The 16,913-nt window shown below is 41.8% G+C and overlaps 1 protein-coding gene across 1 annotated transcript in view; it reads right to left on the bottom strand.

Moving 5' to 3' along the window:
- Positions 1–4,303: 4,303 nt before the first annotated feature.
- The window catches only part of SAMD12 (sterile alpha motif domain containing 12), a 402,216-nt gene continuing 389,606 nt past the window's right edge, over positions 4,304–16,913 (bottom strand). Inside the window, exon 6 of the mRNA XM_069957168.1 lies at positions 4,304–6,927. Within this exon, the coding sequence (XP_069813269.1) occupies positions 6,905–6,927 (23 nt within the window). The 3' untranslated portion in view covers positions 4,304–6,904. The remainder of the gene's footprint in view (positions 6,928–16,913) is intronic.

The raw sequence follows: 16,913 nt of genomic DNA, 5'->3' as shown, positions 1-16,913 counted from the left end.
TACGGGCATTGGCCTAGTGCAGCCTCCAACGTCTCCAGATACCAGGAGTCAAATTCCGAGTATTTGGGTTCAGGAAATGTTGCCGAACCTGAACAACTTTGCCAACTTTGCACAACACTCATCCTGAGTATACCAGAAAACTGCTAGTTGGGGCAACTCCCTTACATTGAGTGAGCTTTAATACCAGGCATAGCCTAAGGACAAAGGGGCGCTGTTTCTGTAAAAGAAAAAAAAAAAAAAAAAAAAAAAAGGTTCTTACATGTTGACACATAACATGCCATCAATTGCAGTTCTACAACGTTTGGGAAAGAACAGGTTAACTATCCCATGCCTTTCCTCAAACACAAGCCATAGGATATGGTGAGTGCAGGAACTGTGCATATAGTGACACCTGATCTCATTCTGTGGGTTTTATATGTGGTCAATAACAGTACTGGAGCAATAATATGACAACTCCCCTATTAATGCGGAGAATCCTCTGGCAGCGTGGCTTTGTATGCATCGTACGCAATCTTCCTCTCAAATATGATCTGAATAATTCACCATGTAAACACGCACAATAAAGGAGCCGCATTTACAGTCACCTGTTTTATTACACTAATTATTTGCAAATTAAGAAATTCGAAACCTCTTGGAAGAACGGCACAGCATTGATTTGTTCTAAGTGCTCGGAAACCAGGACATATTATTGACGCTCAGTTGCAAGAGTGGGTGAGCCACTCATGAAAAAAAATACATTCTCTGTATGTACAGTCTATAATCAGTCAGATCCAAGGAATGATGGGGACAGCAGCAGGAGAGGAGTATGTTGATCTTGTGGAAGACAGTGACCTGTCCACTCATCATCATGGCTGCAGGTGATGTGGATATAGATGTGGATATATACTGTATGAAGCAGGTTGGATAAATAGTCCTGTATTCAGTTAATGACAATGATAACAGCAGCGGAAGAGTGTGTTGACCTTGTGTGAGGCAATGACCTGTATATTTACTGATAGAAGAGGGAAACTGCCTGTTAGTGTTGAGCAGGCATGTTCGGTCAAGCTTAGTGCTCGACTGAGCATCGGGGTGCTCGATGCTTGGCTGCGTACCTTGTAGTGCATGTGATAGCTGCAGAAAGAATAGGCAGAATAACCCATCGCAAATAAGAACAAAGGAATGAAGACAGCTGCAGGAGAGGAGTCTGTTGATCTTGTGGAAGACAGTGACCTGTCCACTCATCATCATTGCTGCAGGTGATGTGGATGTGAATATATATGAAGCAGGTTGGATAAATAGTCCTGTAATAAATCGGATAATGACAATGATAGCAGCGGAAGACTGTGTTGACTTTGTGTGAGGCAATGACCTGTATATTAACTGATAGAGGAGAGAAATTGCCTGCTAGTGTTGAGCGAGCATGCTTGGTTAAGCATAGTGCTCGATCGAGCATCGGGGTCCTCAATCGAGCTCAATGCTTGACTGAGCACCTTGTGGTGCACGTGATAGCTGTGGAGAGAACAGGCATAATAACTCATAGCCAAATGAATGAAGACAGCAGCAGGGGAGGAGTTTGTTGATATTCTTAAGAACAGTGACCTGTCCCTTCATGCCATTATACCAACAAGGATTAGTATGAAGTAGGTGGGATAGAGAACCCTGTAGTTAATCAGATAATGGTAACGACAACAGCAGCAGCAGCAGAAGAGTGTGTTGATCTTGTGTAAGGCAGTGAACTGTCCACTTATTTGATAATTTGTGCAGGTCACATGTATAGCAATATCAATGATAGAACACCCTGTATTGAAGTATATAATGGTAATGACAGCAGCAGCAGAAGAGTGTGTTGATCTTGTGAGAGTGTGCAATAATGACCTGTTTATATGTGTTCACTGATGTATGGGAGGAAATGGTTGCGTGTGACAATAGTGTCATGAATAGGCAGAATAACATATAAAATTATGGGAATGAAGAAAGCAGAAGGAGAGGAGTGAGTTGATCTTATGTAAGGCAGTGACCTGTCCGCTCATGTAACTATGTTTCTGAGGACAGGGCTGTCTGTGATGGGACAGTAAAATGAAATATGCGAAGGCAAAACACCCTGTAGTCAATCAAATATAGGACTATGGATAGCAGCAGCAGAAGAAGAGGGTGTTGATCTTGTGGGAGGAAATGACCTCTCTAGCTATGTAAATGAGATATAGCATCATGGACAGTTAATAATTTGTAGTTAATGTAGTGAAAGTATTAATTCTAGCAGCAGAAGAAGAGTGTGCTGATCGTGCAAGGGAAAGTAACCTATTCACACACATTAATATTACCAAGGCTACATATCAATAGAAAATATATAGGCTTTTACTCCTTTTATCAATTATTATTTATATTTTACCTTTTTCTCTACAGTGACCAGCATCATAGGTGAATAAACTATTGGAAGGATACATATCGCATGACCCATATGTGACATAAGGAAGTAAATGAAGAGGGGATGGGAATCTTTTAGGGTGGGATATGCCTGATCTATGCCAGCAGGCAGTAATAATATATTCTAGTGACATTTTATTATTATGATGCATTCATATACTAAACCTGCACAACCAGCATGCAACTAGAAAGGTCAAAGAAGCATACATTCACAGATACATTCCCATCTAACATAAAAAACCTGAGGATCAGTTAGTGAAAGTCTTGTTTGGACCAGTAGATAATACAGGTAGGATACACATTCAGCATTATCATTGTGAAAAACAAAAAAAACATTTACAATGTGCTAAAATATATGAAGCGTAGCGTATTCCTTTACTGTGAAAGCCAGATAGAGCAATGAGAAAGTGTGTCCGTGTGTTCTCAAGAGAAAACCTGAAGTGCCATTAATGGAAGTGGGTCAGGCTTCCGAGGAGAATGGCGCATGTTCAGCGCTGGGTAACAACCCGAGTATAACTGACCTGGTCTATAACACTGGGATATTGGGAGCTATAACTCTACTTAAGATGTTATGTAATATTACATGTAATGTAATATAACTCCCATCATAACCAGAGCTCTATTCACTGATCTTCTGAATTCCTGCCAGTTATTATGTGGTATAACTTTGTATTTGTATACAGCACGCTGTACTACAGTATATGTTGTGTCTGTTGTAGTTTTGCCATATTCCTTACATTCACATCATGTTGTTGCTCTACTGTATGTTACCATTATTTACTTGCAAAAGTGTACACCAACATATACCACTATGTACTTAAAGTAGGCCCCTTGAGAGATTTATCAAAAATGGCATAAAGTGAAACTGGCTCAGTTGCCCCTAGCAACCAATCAGATTCCACCTTTCATTTTCCAAAGAGTCTGTGAGGATTGAAAAGTGGAATCTGATTGGTTGCTATGGGCAACTGAGCCAGTTTCATTTTACACCATGTTTGATAAATCTCCCCCATGGTGTACAGTAAAACTGGCTCAGTTGCCCCTAGCAACCAATCAGATTCCACTTTTCATTCCTCACAGTCTCTTTGGAAAATAAAAGGTGGAATCTGACTGGTTGCTAGGGGCAACTGAGACAGTTTTACTGTACACCATGGGGGAGATTTATCAAACATGGTGTAAAGTGAAACTGGCTCAGTTGCCCCTAGCAACCAATCAGATTCCACTTTTCATTCCTCACAGACTCTTTGGAAAATGAAAGGTGGAATCTGACTGGTTGCTAGGGGCAACTGAGACAGTTTCACTTTACCCCATGTTAGATAAATCTCCTTCCATGTTTGATAAATCTCCTCCCTTGGCTTGAATATATGGCATGTAGTCTACTTGTGAGTACGTGTAAGTACGTCTATGTCCAAAATATATACTTTTTTTGCACAACACAAAAGCATGGTAGAAGATGTAGTATACGCTGAGGAAATAGTCTGAAGGAAGTCACTAGTAGACTAGGTTTAGTTTGATAAAGTTGAGGGACCCATCCCTGGTGCATTGTGGGATATGTTGGAATGCTTCTTTGCTGATATTCTGATGTATAAGAATGACAGAGAAAATTGAATGGGAATGGGGCCTGAAGATTAGAGATGATCGAACAGCCGAAAATCTTAGGTTCGATCGAACTTGAACCTTGCTGGACCTTCCGTATTTGATTCCTGATGTCTTCCCCAGTGGGGAAGGTGGAGACAGCCTGAAGACCGCCTGGACTTACCTAGGCTGAATCCTAGGCTGAATTCCAGGCGATCCCCAGGCTGTCTCCTCCTTCCCCACGGACTGGGAAGGCATCAGGAATCAAATGCGGAAGGTTCGGCTAGGTTCGAGTTCGATAGAACCTAGCATTTTCCGCTGTTCGATCATCCCTACTGAAGATGCCCATACACCACAGATTAAATTTGGTCAAAGTCACCACCTATGCTGGGCCCAGCTGACTGTCTAAGGTGTGTGTATGGTGGCCTCCCAACTCCCCACTGACATATGATATTGGTAGAGAGGTTGAACGTGATGGATCATCAGCACCCAACCATATTATCTTAGGATTGATAAGCTGGCACCTGGGCTGTCTGACTGTGGCTTACCTCTCCCTATAGGGAACACATGAATGTTTGACCATCTTGTGCATTCATGTACAGTATATGGGGAGAGAGAGATGTTGGAGCTAGAGAAGAGCGAATCTTCAGCCACTGGTAATCACATGCCCCATACTTTCAGAACCCGAATGTGCTTGAGGTTCGATCATCTCCAGCTGGACCTTATGTTTGGCCGACAGTATTTGAAAATGTATGGGAACCTCTAAGCTGCTGTACGGTACAAAAAGTACAGCACCACTGACAATATACAGGTAGGCGATTGCAGCTCTGGATGGGACTAACTAAAGAAAAGTTGGCAATTATATTCATAACCGTACGTGGTTAGAAATGAGTAACTCTTTGGAAGCGTAAGGAATAAATCTTTGGAAGAGAAGGACTCCTTTCATTGGGAAAGTCCTCCATTAACTACCATGTGATCATACCACTAGAAACAACAAAGAACAGTTGTTATCACCAAGGAAGAACCTAGGAAAACTCCTGAATCTCTACAAGCTGTCCGCTGCTATCAGCTGGCGTCTGTGCAATGGAGGAATAACAAGATCTGCCCTTCAGCGCCAAACTGAAGAAAGCCACCTCCTGCTAGGTCCTTATTAGAGATCCCCACTCTATAGCTTCTATACGCCTGTATGGGTATCTCAGGAAATTCACCGTAGAGGGGTTTCCTAACTTGCAAAGTTATCTCTATCCACAGGATAGTCAGACCCCTCGCGATCCTGAGAATGGAGACCCAAGTCTTTTATTACAGTGGTACAGTTGGTGTAAGCCACCATGCCATTCCTTCTCTATAGAAAGCTGTCCTCATCTATTTCAACCAACTCCCCCAGAGAATGAATGGAGAAGCATCACGCATGCACAAACTGCCCCTCCATTGTAAGAGGATACCCCATTCCCCGTTCTCATGATTGCAGGATGCCTGACCATGGGTTAGGTATAACTTTGCCTAAGTTGGAAGTGGAAAAAAACCCTTTAAAGAGACTCCGATCTAAGGGTAGCATCTAATGTAAGCATCACTTACATTGTTCGGTGCAGCAGATCCAGAGAGATCCTCCTGAATAACATGGAAAATAAGTAGTCCTCTCCATTCTGAGCATGAGCCCAGTAGTACTGGATATTCATGAGCACCATCACACTCCACCCACCAGCTTCTGATTTGCAGTTATCTATAGATGCTGTGTATAGGCAGTAAACTGTCAATCAGCAGCTGGAGGGCAGGGGGGAGGAGTGTGGCATGAGTCCCATTTTCCTGCACATTAGAAGAACAGTTGAAGAGAATAATGTAAGTAATGCATTTCTGTCACTAGTTTATGCTGCCCTCATTTAAGGCAGAACAAACCTAGTGACAGATTCCCTTTAAAGCGAACCTGCGAACCATCATTTTCATGCTGCCTGAACCACAAGTCATGGGAGCAGTCCATGGTGGCTTCTCCCAGCCTCACCAGCCTTGATTGATAGATCTGTTTCTGTTTGGGTAAAGGGTGATATCTACCAATGAAGGCCTCGAAGACTCATTGTTCAGCCATTTAAAGCAAAATTCCACCATTTGTCCTCATATCCGATACAGAGCTCCTAATGTCCAGCATAAAAATACATGCAAAAAAAAAAGAAAAAAAATTAACTTTTTTAACTTTCATTCTTCTTTCAGGTCAATTTGGGTCTATGCCCTCCCCATCTTATAATGGTCCAACTCCATAGCTATATACATATCTCCCTCCAAGAGAACAAACCAAACCAGAATGAAGTCTTTAAGCCATGAAAATGTACAATCGGCATGCATTAAACATAAGCAGAACAATTGACTCGAGATTAGATTCAGTAGGTGCTCATTTAAAATACCCCGATAATTCAATAATGCAACGTGATTATCCTATACATGCCGGCGACAGGAGCACAGCGATACATTGTTTCCTTCGCCTTTGTGCCGGGTTATAAAGAGCTCGGTGTAACATTTACATTCTGATCAGTGGTAGGACTCTGTGATAATGTCTAACAGATGTGAATAGGGCATTGAGGAAGAAAAAGGAAACTTGATGTATTTAATAGGGGAGGAATTTGATAGGTGCCGTGTGAAGAAGTGGCTGCTATTGTGATGGCTGGGCCTTTGTTGAGCCATGGTAGTTACGCACAGTGAAGTCCCAGCAAATGATCCCGTATGTGCGGCTGAAACACATGGCAGGAGAACATAATAACAGGCAGAGAGCATTGAGCCACACTCTTACAGGCAGCCATAAATCACAGACTTAATGACACGCCGCTGCGGTTTCCATCTCGTTGGCTCGATGACGTCTTTTAGATACATTCTTCTACAGTCTTGGAAGCTTGAGATTCTTTTCAAGGGGGATGGATTGGACCGGCGGTCTGCCGCTTTTAGATTACGGAGAACTTTCAGTCGAGGCTGTAATAAAGAGAGAGAGAGAGAAAAAGTTGTGTTAGGCTTGTTCATGTGGAAAGTTGAGGTGGTTTTACGGTAACAGTTCAATGGGTTGGAAAAAGGCAATCCCGTTATTCAGCTGGTTCGAGGCGGACCCTAACAAGAGGGAACAAAGGCAACAAATGGGACCTAAGATCGAGGGCTGGTATTGGGAAATCTAAAATTAAAATGTGGAAAGGGGTTTTCCCTGTTTCGGCATATGGATGTTGTGGGTTATCTACTTGGGAAACCCTCTATGACAGGCAAGTCCAAACTTTTTTCGAAGAGTGCCAAATTTGATGAAGTGAACATGTGCGAGGGCCGACCATTTTACATGCTACATGCTATATGCTTTATAACACAGGCAGATAATAGCAAGCTGGATACCTGGGGGGGCCGTAAAGTTCGGAACGCGGGCCGCAAATGGCCCTCCGGCCGGACTTTGGACATGCCTGCTCTATGAGCACTGTCTCTCAAAGGTAAATAAAGGCTTCCATTTCATTGCTCACCACCTATAAAATTCAGGGCTGCTGTTTCTTAAACTGTCACTGTCGTATTTTTTTTTTTTGCAGAAAACAATAGTACAGGTGATGTTAAGAAACTTTGTAATTGGGTTTATTAGGCAAATATACCATTATCTGCATTTAAAAATACATTCCCCACTTCGCCCCCCTCCCTCTTCTCTCTCATTCACTGCTCATTATCAGGAAATCTCGACTCTTTTACATCAGTCGAGCCCTGTGTAACCTATGGAGAGGGGAGAGGTGGAGGAGGGAGATTAGTCGCCAGCAGAGAGCAGAGAACAAAGCATTACACAGTGGGAGCTGTGTAAAAGCTAGTATTCAGAGGTCAGAGATAAGGATGGTCCGAACCTGCCGAGGTTCGGGTTCGTATGAACCCCAACGCTCGGCATCAGATTCCCGCTGTCTGGCTGCTCTGTGCAGCGGGTGGATACAGCAGGAGGACCGCCTGGAAAACTGGGATACAGCCTATGGCTGTATCCCAGTTTTCCAGGCGTTCCTCCCGCTGTATCCACCCTCTCCACGGAGTGGGCAGACAGTGGGAATCATTGCCGAAAGTTCGGGTTCGTACGAACCCGAACCTCGGCAGGTTCGGACCATCCCTAGTCAGAGAGGTCAGTGCTGACTTCAGAGGAGATAGCCCGGTGATGTAGCTGTAAGTTAACCCTTTGTTGTCCTGTTTTGGTGCCTCATCTCCCTCAACCGCTCCCCTTTCCATAAGAGAATAATGAAGACAGGGGGGTGAGCTTAAAACTGCTTTTTCATGATAAAAATGCATTTTTAGGCTAATTAACCTAACTACAAAGTTTCTTATTATAGCCTGTACTATTGATTTATGCAAAAAAAATTAAACAGCAGTGAAACTTTAATCTCTAAAAAAGTAAATTAAAAAAAATGTAGAAAAGGGTTATCCCTGTTTGGACATATGGAAGTTGAGAATGGGGTAATTTACTTGGGAAACCCTCTATAAGCACTGTCCCTCAAGGGTAAATAAAGGCTTCCATCTCATTGCTCACACCTATAAAATTCAGGGCTGGTGTCCCTTAATCTCTAAAAAAGTTAAAAAAAAAAAAGTGGGAAAGGGTTTTTCCTGTTTGGGTATATGGATGTTGTGGATGGGGTCCATAACTTGGGACATTTCCCTCCATTTTGTAGGCTACATAATTCCTAGTGTATTTTGGAAATCACTTCAATAAGCCAAAATGAGTCCTTTTGTAAGAAAAATCGTTCCAACTAGGCATTTTCCTTCCCTACAATCTGCTGTCCACTCTTTCCTGTCTGGGAAAATCTGTCTCTAGTAACCGCTAGATAAGAAATAATTATAGTAAGTGGGGGTGGAGTTTACCATGTGTAATGTGCAGGAGGGAGGAGGCTGTGTAACTGCAAGCTGGGCCAGTCTTACAACTAAAGATAAACTACACTGCTCCTCAAAGGTAAATAAAGGCTTCCATCTCACCATCCATAAAGTTTATGGCTGCTGTCCCTTGATCTCTCCTATTTGTAACTCTTTAATTGCTGTGATAATTCTGTTTTGTTTCTGCTCACATAACTCCTCACAAACCCAGTGCACCAGTAACCTCTTCTCCCTCCACCAGCCATCTATAGTAGTGTATTGTGTAATTCGTCTCCTAGAACAGTGTATTACGTTCAGTCCAGTGAGTGCCCTGGTTCCAGCACTATGTTATAGAATAGCAAATAGGATTAAATGCTGTGAACTGGCTGGAATAGTAAAAGCAAGAAAATCTGGTGTGTATATACTACCAGCAGTGAGACCAGTAAAACTACCTTGTCACCTCCTAGATGGGTAAATCCAACAAAGCCAGACAGGCCTATAAAAATCTTTTCGGAATGACAGGTACACTGTAAGTGGAGATAGACTCTAACGTAATCTGGCAGGTCACCTGATTTTGACAGCTTCATTATTAGTAATTTGTTTTAAACATTGTAACTCGTGTTGACTGCTCCTTTAACTCTATTATTAACACATAAAAGTGTTAATGTCTTTTGTAATAAGTTCTGACATTTCATTACACGTCAAAAGTTGCTGTTCACACCAGAGCTCACTGCCAGGACCCGCTGTGATCCTGAGATACAAGCCAGCGGGAGAGCGTGGCAGTGCGCTCCATTCCATGGCCTACAGCCCACTCTGACTCTGCTTCATTGACTATGATGAAGAGTGGGATTTGATTGAGATTTAGGGAGAGATTTCCCCGTCTGTATCTCAGGATCCCAGAGGGTCTCGGCAGTGAGACCTGCTGCAATCAACAACCGTGGACAGGTCTGATAAAATACAAAAAAAAGTGCACCAGCAATCTGAAAGTTCTAGGACTTAGGGCCCTATTACACGGGACGATTATTGTGCGAAAAATCGTTATATCGTTTGAATTTAAACGATAATCGTTTCGTGTAATTGCAGGCAACGATCGAAAAATCGTTTGTGTGTTGTTGATCGTTGATTTAGATCTGAACCTAAAATTATCGTTAATCGTTCTCTGTAGTTCACTAACCGTTTTGTTCACTAACCGTTCAGTGTAATTGCACATTGTCCATTGTTTTTCTGGGATCAGAAGGAATGAACGATCATAGTAACAATGGCAATAACGATCATAGTAATAATGGCAATAATGATCATAGTAACAATGGCAATAACGACCATCGTTCTGTGTAATATGGTGAACGATCAGGTTAACGATAAACAATCTCGTTTGCAATTGTTTATTGTTAGTCGGTAATCGTTAAAAATCGCTCTGTGTAGTAGGACTCTAAGCCCACAAACTGAGCATCCAGGATCCAACTAATCTCCATAGTGGATGGGTGAAGTGCGGCCTCTGCGTGTGCAGGAGCAGGGACACCTGAATTGACAGAAGTCCCTGTTAATCCTTTCCAAATCCCCAAATGCCCAAAACAAATCTGACATGTAACAAATGTATTGCTTACTATTACCCCCGCATCTGTGTAGTAGCCTGAGCCCTTAGTCCCTTCACTTAAAGGGAATGTGTCACCTAAATCTTTTACTGATGAGCATCAGATACTAAAACTTGTTCTTTTTTTATAATTTGTTTCTATTTTTCCGACTTCAATTTTTTTAATTTTTGTTTTTGTACATTGTTATGGGGGCGGCCATCTTTCCTGGGCTGTTCTTAACAGCATTTAGTGATATGCTTTACAGCAAAACTTATGGACATACAATAGACAGACTCTGTCCCCTTCAGATGAATGTGTAACATCATTGACCGTGCTCTGTGACCTATGAAAAGGCCATTCCACAGGGAGCTGCTATTGCCTCCTCTATATACTGGTGTCGCATGTCGCTGCAATACTATACATATCACTTTACAGCAGCCTCCTCTTATCAGCACAGGGAACTGCTATTGTCTCCTCTATATACTGGTGTCACATGTCGCTGCAATACTATACATATCACTTTACAGCAGCCTCCTCTTATCAGCACAGGGAACTGCTATTGTCTCCTCTATATACTGGTGTCACATGTCGCTGCAATACTATACATATCACTTTACAGCAGCCTCCTCTTATCAGCACAAGGAGCTGCTTTTGTCTTGTACTGATGTCATCTGTCTACTGGTGTCACATGATGCTGCAATGCTGTACAGATCACTTTACAGCAGCCTCCTCTCATCACCCCAGACACAACAGGAAGTCTCATCTCTGTTTTAGCCCCAAGTGGTGACAATGAAAACTGCAAGATATCAGGATTACTTTAGAACATAGATAGAAAAATGGAAAATTAGAAAAAAAAGTCACCTAAAATTCCTAAAAAATATATTTAACCTAAAAACATTTTAAACAATAAGCCATTTTCTGACACCTTCCCTTTAAGCTGCTATCCAGACACTGTAATTCATACAATTCCGCCTTAATGATCCTGGCTACATAGCCGGCTTACCCATATACTCCACAGACCTATTATGTAGGGTCAAATGCTGATTACCCATATTATTACAGCTAATTATTAAAACATGTATCCGTGTTACCATCGCCATAGCAACAGGTAATATCGCCGTCGAAAAACACAAAAAGGTAAAAAAAAAAAAAAAAAAACGTCTTGGCCAAGGCGAGTCATTTTCCATTTTTAATGCTCATTTGGGATATGAAGAGTCTGGCTTCTTCTGTCTCATCATTAAATACCTAAAAATGGTTGAGTCTCGCAATCATTACGGCTTAGGAGAAATGCCATCATAGCCTCATTGGCCTCATAAGATGAAATTATTATATTAAGAGGAGCAGGAAAGATTTTCATGCTGTGACTATAAATCATCGGAGGGAAGAAAAAAAAAAAAAAAAGATTTTTTTTTTTTTTCAGATTTTCCTCCTCTCTCTCTCTCCCCGGCATAATGACAAGCTTTTCCCTGACACCCACGTAATTATAAGTAAAATCAGTTCGCTGGATGGAGATCAAATTAAAGCTGACAATTAAGACAAAGCATTTTTGCACGTTTTAATTAATTTTACACCGCAGACATCAAGACACCGCCATCTAACGTATCTGACAATGCCGAACAATTAACAAGGTACTAAACATGTTAAGGATGTAACCCTCATCCCAAAGAGAGGTGTCTGGTAGAGGCGCGCCTCGTGACGCTAACAACTTCAATCAAAGTTCAACAATGACAAGCTCCCGGATTTTTTTTTTTTCTTCAGTTTTTTAGATTTGTAAATGACTTCTATTTAAAAAAAAAAATCTCAAGACTTCTAGTACTTATCAGCTGCTGCATGTGGTGTATTCTTTCCAGTCTGACACAGTGCTCTCTGCTGCCACCTCTGTCCATGTCAGGAACTGTCCAGAGCAGTAGCAAATTCCCATAGAAAACCTTTCCTGCTCTGGACAGTTCCTGACATGGACAGAGGTGGCAGCAGAGAGCACTGAGTCCGACAGGAAAGAATACACCACTTTCTGCAGGACATACAGCAGTTGATAGGTACTGGAAGACTGGGGATTTCAAAATAGAAGTCATTTACAAATTTGTATAACTTTTTGAAAAGAAAAAAAATCACTGGTGTACAGATACCTTGACTGACGATAACAACTTCAATCTAGGTTCAACAATAACAAGAACTTGACAAGCTCCGCCGAGATACAGGCTTTGGAACAGCGGAACCATTCCCTTTAAGGAGATTTTTTTTAGACATCTTTAAGGGGTACATCAATGGAATTTATATTTTTTTTTCAAATTAAATTATTCAGATTTATAAATTACTTCTATTTAAAAAGCTCATGCCTTCCAGTACTTATCGGCTGCTGTATGTCCTGCAGGAAGTGGTGTAATCTTTCCAGTGTGACACCGTACTCTCTGCTGCAACCTCTGTCCATTTCAGGAACTGTCCAGAGCAGGAGCAAATCCTCATAGAAAACCCCTCTGGACAGTTCCTGACATGGACAGAGGTGGCAGCAGAGAGCACTGTGTCAGACTGGAAAGAATCCACCACTTTCTGTAGGACATACAGCAGCTGATAAGTACTGGAAGACTGGGGATTTCAAAATAGAAGTCATTTACAAATTTGTATAACTTTTTGAAACCAGTTGATCTGAAAATAAATAAATAAAAATTGCTGGAGTACCGCTTTAAGTCTAGCAAACTAACAGTATAAGCTTATAAATCAGGCAATGTAGTCACCAGTAGGCTACATTCAGTCTATTGAACTCCCAGGGTGGATGCCCCATGGTGGAAGATACCAATCTGCCGATATGCTGACATATACCGTGAATGTTGTACAAACCTTAAAGGGTAACTGTCATGTGTTTTTTTTATTGCAGAAAACAGTAGTATAGGCAATTTTAATAGGTTTTATTAGGCAAAAAAGCCTCTTTCTGTACTCAAAAAGCTATTTTCCATCCTCCCCCCCCCCCCCCCGACTTCTTATCTGTGCATTATCAGGCAAAGCCGTCTTCATTACAGAGAAGCCAGTGAAGACGGGTTCTGCTGTGTCCATTATATCCTATGGAGGGGGGAGGGGCCGAGGGAGATGAGTGAGCAGGGAGTAGAGACATGAAGGTCAGCTGTTTGTAGACTGTCTGGGCACCTAAAACGCTGGATTCAGAGGTCAGAAAGGTCAGTGCTTATCTAGAAACTTGCTGAGAGAAGATTGCAGGGTGTTGTGCTGTGCAGGACTGCTCCGTGCTCACTCACTCCTCGCAGCCCCTCCCCTCTCCATAGAGCATAATGGACACAGAAATCCTGCTTCTTCTGAAGTGAGGGGGGAGCTAGGAAAACAGCATTTTCAGTACAGAAGGAAACTCTTTTTGTAAATAAAACCTATTACAGAGTTTCTTAAAATGGCTTGTATTATAGATATTTATTGTTTTCAGAAAAATGCTTTAAAGTTACGCTTTAAAGTTTTAGCATCAATTGTGCAAACACCAGTGCGTCTCGACGATCAGCTGACTGCCAGTTTGGCAGAAACTACCCTGAAAAACAGTTACCGCAAACTGAACTTACTTATAAACTATTCTGCTAAGTATAATTACAGCACGAAAAGCTTTGAAGTAGTAATTGTCACCCAATAATATAGGAGTCAACATCACATATACTGTCACATATTATGTCACAGGTTAAAAGCATTACAGAGACGGAGTCACACCTGTGCTGTAAGGAAGAGATCTCATTATACTCAATGTCTAACAATGAGGAGCAGGAGCAGATAATGAGGCCGCTCCATTCACAAAGAACCGCAAGATACTAACCTCTATGAAAATGGTACTTGTCACTAAAACCTGCAATGTCATTACCGGTGTGGGTGGAGGGACCGCGCCTGTTGACGTCTTCACAGCTGAAGATGATCATATAGAAGCAGTATTATAGTAGTTATATTCTTGTATATAGGAGCAGTATTATAGTAGTTATATTCTTGTATATAGGAGCAGTATTATAGTAGTTATATTCCTGTATATAGGAGCAGTATTATAGTAGTTATATTCTTATATATAGGAGCAGTATTGTAGTTATATTCTTGTATGTAGGGGCAGTATTATAGTAGTTATATTACTGTATATAGGGTCAGTATTAAGCTGGGTTCACACACTGTATACTTCAGGCAGTATTTGGTCCTCAAGTCAGGTCCTCATAGCAACCAAAACCAGGAGTGGATTAAAAACACAGAAAGGATCTGTTCACACAATGTTGAAATTGAGTGGATGGCCGTCATATAACGGTAAATAACTGCCATTATTTCAATATAACAGCCGTTGTTTTAAAATAACAGCAAAAATTTGCCATTAAATGACGGCCATCCACTCAATTACAACATTATGTGAACATAGCCTTTCTGTGTTTTCAATCCACTCCTGGTTTTGGTTGCTATACAGCCTCACAAATACAGCCTCAAATATACATAGTGTGAACCCAGCCTTATAGTAGATATATTCTTGTATATAGGAGCAGTATTATAGTAGTTATATTCTTGTATATAGGAGCAGTATTATAGTAGTTATATTCTTGTATATAGGAGCAGTATTATAGTAGTTATATTCCTGTATATGGGAGCTGTATTATAGTACTTATATTCCTATATATAGGAGCAGTATTATAGTACTTATATTCCTATATATAGGAGCAGTATTATAGTAGTTATATTCTTGTATATATGGGCAGTATTATAGTAGTTATATTCTTGTATATAGGAGCAGTATTATAGTACTTATATTCCTATATATAGGAGCAGTATTATAGTAGTTATATTCTTGTATATAGGAGCAGTATTATAGTAGTTATATTCCTGTATATAGGAGCTGTATTATAGTACTTATATTCCTATATATAGGAGCAGTATTATAGTAGTTATATTCTTGTATATAGGAGCAGTATTATAGTAGTTATACACGAACTGGAGAGAATGGAACCGCTGCACATCCCATCTATGGCTGATACTAATGCCGCTAGGCCTATATTAAAAATCAACACCAGAGTGTCTGTATATGAATTGATCAAGCCATATTGCCCCGTGTACCACCGCGCAGGTCCTCTGGTCCACACGGGTCCCTGCGCTAACTCCACACCGTGTCGGTCAGCGACCGCCAACCCCGCAAAGCGTGCACGTGCAGGGAAGGGAGGCCATGGAACGGCCCTGCAACCCCAATGTCACAGGACCAGACCCAAAAAGCCCCACCAAAACCCAGCCAGCACCACCGGCGGGGAAGGCTGCCCCCAAACGACACAAGTATGGATGTGCAGCGGATCCATTCTCTCCAGTTTGTGTTTTGCAATTCTCCCTCTCTGAACAGCTAGCACTCCTTTATAAGACCCACATGACCAAAATTAGCAGGAGATGCCTGTGCTCACATGTCTGGACCCTATGTCTTCCCCATTCTGTGAGAGCAGCAATGGTAAGTGTAATACCATATCCATACTTGTGTAGTTTGGGGGCAGCCTTTCCCGCCGGTGGTGCTGGCTGGGTTCTGGTAGGGCTTTTTGGGTCTGGTCCTGTGACATTGGGGTTGCAGGGCCGTTCCATGGCCCCCCTTCCCTGCACGTGCACGCTTTGCGGGGTTGGCGGTCGCTGACCGACACGGTGTGGAGTTAGCGTAGGGACCCGTGTGGACCAGAGGACCTGCGCGGTGGTACACGGGGCAATATGGCTTGATCAATTCATATACAGACACTCTGGTGTTGATTTTTAATATAGGCCTAGCGGCATTAGTATCAGCCATAGATGGGATGTGCAGTGGTTCCATTCTCTCCAGTTCGTATTATAGTAGTTATATTCTTGTATATAGGAGCAGTATTATAGTAGTTATATTCTTGTATATAGGAGTAGTATTATAGTAGATATATTCTTGTATATAGGAGCAGTATTATAGTAGCTATATTCCTGTTTATAGAAGCAGTATTATAGCAGTTATATTCTTGTATATAGGGAGCAGTATTATAGTAGTTATATTCTTGTACATAGGAGCAGTATTATAGTAGTTATATTCTTGTATATAGGAGCAGTATTATAGTAGTTATATTCTTGTATATAGGGAGCAGTATTATAGTAGTTATATTCTTGTACATAGGAGCAGTATTATAGTAGTTATATTCTTGTATATAGGAGCAGTATTATAGTAGATATGGACAAGTCAGTAGAAAACAGAGCCCGCACTAGAGGTGTATGCGGCTAAATGGCTAGGTAATAGATGTTGGACTAGACGTTGCGGTACATGTAGATATTGCTCTCAACTAATAGTTACGGAATGCATTACACTTAAAGGACAACTCCGGCGGGACCCCCCAAAAAAAAAAAAACACAGACACACACAGACACCATACTCACCATCCCTCCGGTGACGATCGCCACTCCATTCGCCCGCCGTCCGCCTCACCGTCACCTGCGTCCGCCGTCCAGCGATGTCTCCTTCTTCCGGGTCCATGAGAGAGAAAAGGCTGCCAGCGCGCTTGCGCACCGGCAGCCTTTTCATTGGCTGGAGCGCATCACATGGCTTCCAGCAAGCTC

Source organism: Dendropsophus ebraccatus, chromosome 2 (genome assembly GCF_027789765.1).
Source record: "Dendropsophus ebraccatus isolate aDenEbr1 chromosome 2, aDenEbr1.pat, whole genome shotgun sequence".
NCBI lineage: Eukaryota > Metazoa > Chordata > Amphibia > Anura > Hylidae > Dendropsophus > Dendropsophus ebraccatus.
Note: the sequence above shows the minus strand (reverse complement) of the source record. Positions and strands in the feature narration are given on the sequence as shown.